Below are 5,386 nucleotides of genomic sequence, written 5' to 3'. Positions count from 1 at the left end.
TCTTTAGACTAGATTTCATCGTAAAACGCACCATACAAATCTCGCATCGGAATGGTTTTTCACCGTTGTGCGTTCGCATATGACCTTTCAAATGAGTTATACCAACAGTGACAAACTTCTTGCAGACATGGCATTCATATCGACGTCTTTTGCACACCTTTTCATGTGCATCTCTTTCGGCCTTCTGGGAAAATCCATTCAAACAACCTCGACAATGGAACGGTATTTTTTCGGTATGAGCTACTTTGTGCTTCCTCATGTGATGTGACTGTGTGAATTCTTTGAGGCAAATATCACATCGATATGGTTTTTCACCTGTATGAATACGCGTGTGCACATTTAGTTGCCCCTTATGATTACTGGAATATTCACAAACTTCGCATTGGAATCGCTTCTTCGTCCCCATTGTGTTTGGTGAAGTTGATTTTTTACTTTGCAATAATTTTGGAGTTGAACCCACTTCAGCCGGGTTTTTTTGACGTCCAACGGATCTTCCTCTCATGTTATTCTTTTTGGCACCATTGACGTTGTTTGCTGCATTGTTCAAATTGACAGTTGATGTATTTTGGACCGTTGTGTTCATAGCACGGTGTACATCAATGGCAGCTATCGGGAAGCCGTCATCCAGTTCCATTACCTCCGCTTTCATTGCGTTTTCCATTTCAATCCTAATACGATGTCCATTTCTGTTTTGCGAAAAATCCCTTTGATAATCAAACAAGTTTGATTTCATGTTAGACATTTCGGTGTAGCTTCCATCGTTGTCAAATTCAACATAATCGTTTGATTGATGTGATATGCCATGGCCATTGTACCGAATGGTACGTTCCATTTTCGATGCTTGATCCTCTTCGTCGCTCGAGTCAATGATTTCAAATGGGTCATTGGTTGTTTGTTGGATGTCGTTTATGTCATTCCTTGGAGTATGAAATAAATTCGGATTTTCATGAGTTGCTGACGTGCTCGCATCCTCGAATATCGAACTGATTTCGAATTCATCGTACGAAGTCTTTATCCTGCAAACAAATATTAGTTATTATTGCAAAATTATTATTATTGTTTTTACTCACCGATCATACGAAACGCGCAAAAAATATTGCTTGAAATCATTGTTGATCGCGAGACCATTGCGTCCAAATGCCATTTTGATATTTTTCAGTGTAAATTTTACTTGTGAATTAAACGTGCCAAGCATATTGTCCATCTCATCATTCCAGCTCAACATTTTCGGAATTTTAACTTAATTTTGAATGGAAAAACAAATTTGTTGACCGGCATTAATGAAGAAAAAAATGTATTTTTGTCAGACCAATGCTCGAGCTAACTGATCTGAATCTGATATTGAAAGCTTTTATTCATTAAATGGTAAATTTGTATGAGAGATAGCGATCCCATGACAAACATGAAGCTGATTTAATGTTTCTGTCTATCAACAGCAAACACTGACAAGATAGCTCGATTGACATCAGACTCTCAAAATTCGAGTTTGTTCTCCAAATTTATGAATTTAATTCTCATTTTTTTAGCTCTTGATCTTACCTTCTACTTCAGACGAATCAATGACAAATATGAATTTTTTTCGCAATAACTTCGAGAAAGTACTCTTTTGTTACGAAAACCAATGAATATGATCAGTATTCTAACGATTAATTAAGAAAGCAATTCTTCTAATATCAATTGATCTTCTATTTTCAATCTAGTATCGTACGGAGCTCGTAAAAGGAATGGAACATGTGCTTTGCGCAAGGCGACGTGGTGTGATAATGACGATGCTATTTTGAAGCAATGACATGAGCTGTCAATATGGACTTTTCGCCACATTCAATTTGCTTTGCGACGAATTTAAATCGGCGCTGTTACTTCTGATTGTGTGTGGCCAAACGGTTCGGCTTAGATTCTATATTCAACCTACAAGACCTGAGAGAGATTAAGAAAATTGTTAAAATAAATCGATCCAGTCCACTTATAAATGAATCTTCAATTTATTTGAAATAAAAGATTTAACATAAGATTGATGATGAGGAACTGCTTAAAGTAACAAAAAAATTGAGTTGAACTTATGTTAATGTTGTAATGTAATATATTATCTATTAATATTAATTATTGCTATTTGTGTTTGATTGAATTTATGGGTATTTATTTTGTGAGCTTAATGAAGCTTCATTAAACTATGAATTTAGTCGTTGGTTCTCTAGTGGATGCTGTTCAAATGTTTATTCGGACTGCAAAATGCGTCATTCAAATCTCGCCTAGGCTTTGATCATCTGGTATTTGCCAATCTGCTAGCTTATAGCCTGGAGGTACAACCATATTTGGAGCACCACGTTCCAAATTAAAACCAGCACCTATGAATTGTTTTTCTTGCTGGAACATCAAGAAATAAATTGCCTCTGTTGGTATGTCGACAGCAGGAGCAAGATGATTACCAGCACGCCAATCGAAGTGCTTTACCGAGCCGGGCTTCAAGATTTTCAGTTCTGGATCAATGATGGGTTTTGGATGTGCATCAGCGTTGTCAGTATTCCAGCCCGGGGCTGAAGGATGCATGTTTGCAGAGTGACGATAATATCTGAATGTGAATTGTGTCCTTGCAGTTCGTAATATTGGTGAAAACAATGCATTCAACAATAAAACGCAAAAAGTTGGTGTACAGGAACGAAGTCCATCATATTTCGAACGCGTAATGTAAGTGTTGTGGCCAATGTGCGTTAGGCAAGTCATTTTATTTGGATGGTTGAAAACGTTGGCAATGTTTTCACGTAATGTCAGATAGATGCCAGGTGTGAACAGTCCCCATTCACGTGGTCGCAAAACGATGAAGTTGTCAATTGCCAAGACAAGATGCGTTTGGAATGGTAGAGTACCAGATGCAAAATGGTAAACACCATAACGGTCATTGTGTTCCATGTTGTACTGTTGACCATTATTGTAAGAACGATTTTGCAAATTGATGCCATGTTCTTTTCCTATCATGGCTGACATTACACCGTAAACATAGTTAAAGTATGGTGCATCATATGATCCAGTAGCTGTCCAACCATATCCAAATGAGTACCAGAAAGTGGTGAAGGATGAGATAGGAACACCGCGTGACATTTCATCGAGAACAGATCCACAAATGTTGAATGACATGTTGACAGTTGTAGAAGCAGCATTGGTAATTGCAAATCCAAGTACAAATAGTTGACAGATCTGGTGGGCATTGTATCTCATGATATCTTGCAATGAGTAAGGCAGGGGTTCTTTACTACCATTGATAAAAAGTAATTCGTGAAACCAGTTTGTTCCAAGACTTCTATTGATTGGTGTTGTGCAAAACTGACCGAAAGCATCAAGATGTATAGTTTGATAGTCTTCCATTCGGAAAGCGTCATTTTCAGTGAGGGTATCACCAACAAACATATCACTGTCTGGATCATCAGCTGGATCAAATACACTTGCATTGGCTGGAACAAAATCAGATATATTAGTACGTGGCCCTCCTTGATGGATGGGTGTCGCTTTCATTGGTTCCGTTGGATTATTTCGTTGTGCTAAACGACAGTGACGATGCAAATCACCAGCCATGACCTCAATAGCCATCATAAGACCACGGAGGCAATCTTGGCCTTCTTTGCGTCGACCGGCTAAGCGTATTGTTTCACCCAACAATGATTCGGCTGTAATATCAGCAGCAACATGTTGACGAGCGGAAGTGGTGAAATATACAAAAGGAATACTATCGAACACAAATTCTTTCCATGGTACGGTGACAATATGAGGATCTGGAAGGAAATACATTCCTTCATAACCGATGATTTCGAGCATAGTGATGTAGCTCTGTTCATTGCAGCGTGATTCAAATCCAGCAAAGTATTGTTGAGTAGCATATTCTAGTAATTGGTCGGCAGTAAAGGTTGGAACAGTTTGGCCAATTTGAACATAAACAAGGCGAGTGTTGGCGGCTGTGATGACCGGTAAAACAGGATCCACTTTAGCCACGGCGAGTCGAGCACGTGCAAAAACATTACAGAACAGTTTGAAGTAGAGATAATGGTTTGCTGTCACTGCAGTACCACTGCAGATAGCCGCGGTCGTTATACCGCTAATGACACGAAGTTCATCGCGTGACATAGGCATAGCTAATGAGAAATGTTCAAGTTGTGGATTGTAGAACACGGGTCCTTGCATCCATTCGGAATACACTTCTGGCATTATACGTCCTTTCACATACGATGATCCTTGAGTAAACCGTCTCGATACGACATCTCGAGGTGCTGGCAAAAATGCTGAGTATGATTGATTGATCAAAATCGGACCAGCTGATTGCCGAATGGACCAGGTGGATTGCTGTGTGATGAACGAACGTACTTCATATTCGTGAACATTTGGCATGATTACAACTTGATGTCTGCTGTAAGTAATGCAATCATTGAGATAAGTGATGAATGAGCTGGTCTTTTCTTCACGGTTGTAAGGGATATCACAGACGTCGCTATTCAATACGCCTGAAACGGTGATATTATCGGATTCCATTTTATCGATTTTCACTGTTTTATATTATAAATGTTCAATATGTTTTATTTGTCTCATAAATTTTCACTTGTCCTCAATTCAAAAAAAAATTGATTATTTTTGTATTGGCGTCAGTGTGATGAGGCTGAAAATAAATAGATTATCCAAATCAATCAGACTGACAAAATTCGAGTTTGTTCTTCAAATTAATGAATTTAATTCTTTATTTTTTTCATTTTTGGAAAATCAATCGCAAATTTTTTTGACTCCTGATCTTACCTTCTACTTCAGACGAATCAATGACAAATATAAATTTTATTGGGAATAAACACTTTTTGGAACAAAAATCAATGAATTTGATCTGATTTGATCAGTATTCTAACGATTAATTAAGATGCCAATTCTTCTAATATCAATTGCTCTTTTATTTTCGATCTAATATCGTACGGAACTCGTAAAACGAATGCAACATGTGCTTTGCGCAAGGCGACGTGGTGTGATAATGACGATGCTATTTTGAAGCAATGACATGAGCTGTCAATATGGGCTTTTCGCCACATTCAATTTGCTTTGCGACGAATTTAAATCGCCGCTGTTACTTCTGATTATGTGTGGCCAAACGGTTCGGCTTGGATTCTATATTCAAACTTAGAGACTTGAAAGAGATTAAGAAAATTGTTAAAATAAATCGATGCAGTCCACTTATAAATGAATTTTCAATTTATTTGAAATGAAAGATTTAACATTAGATTGATGTTTGATTTTTAGTTCAATGGGTTAATAATGAAATTGAGTTGAACTTAGGTTAATGTTCTAATTTAATGTAATATGTTTGTTTTGTTATCATTAATTATGTGATCAATTAGATCATCGATATCGATGTGATGAAACA

At 37.5% G+C, this 5,386-nt stretch overlaps 1 protein-coding gene across 1 annotated transcript; it reads right to left on the bottom strand.

The window, feature by feature from the left end:
• Positions 1-31: 31 nt before the first annotated feature.
• Positions 32-1,144, bottom strand: LOC116337867 (zinc finger protein 701-like; the record flags this gene model as incomplete). Its single annotated transcript, XM_031762804.1, has 2 exons — positions 1,071-1,144; positions 32-1,016 (listed from the first exon to the last, which is right to left on the bottom strand). Coding segments are annotated over exons 1-2 (1,059 nt in total), but the record flags the coding sequence as incomplete, so codon positions are not given.
• Positions 1,145-5,386: the final 4,242 nt, after the last annotated feature.

The sequence above is a fragment of the Contarinia nasturtii genome, unplaced genomic scaffold (genome assembly GCF_009176525.2).
Source record: "Contarinia nasturtii isolate CC-2019 unplaced genomic scaffold, AAFC_CNas_1.1 Cnas_scaffold_295, whole genome shotgun sequence".
In the NCBI taxonomy this organism is placed as follows: domain Eukaryota; kingdom Metazoa; phylum Arthropoda; class Insecta; order Diptera; family Cecidomyiidae; genus Contarinia; species Contarinia nasturtii.
Note: the sequence above shows the minus strand (reverse complement) of the source record. Positions and strands in the feature narration are given on the sequence as shown.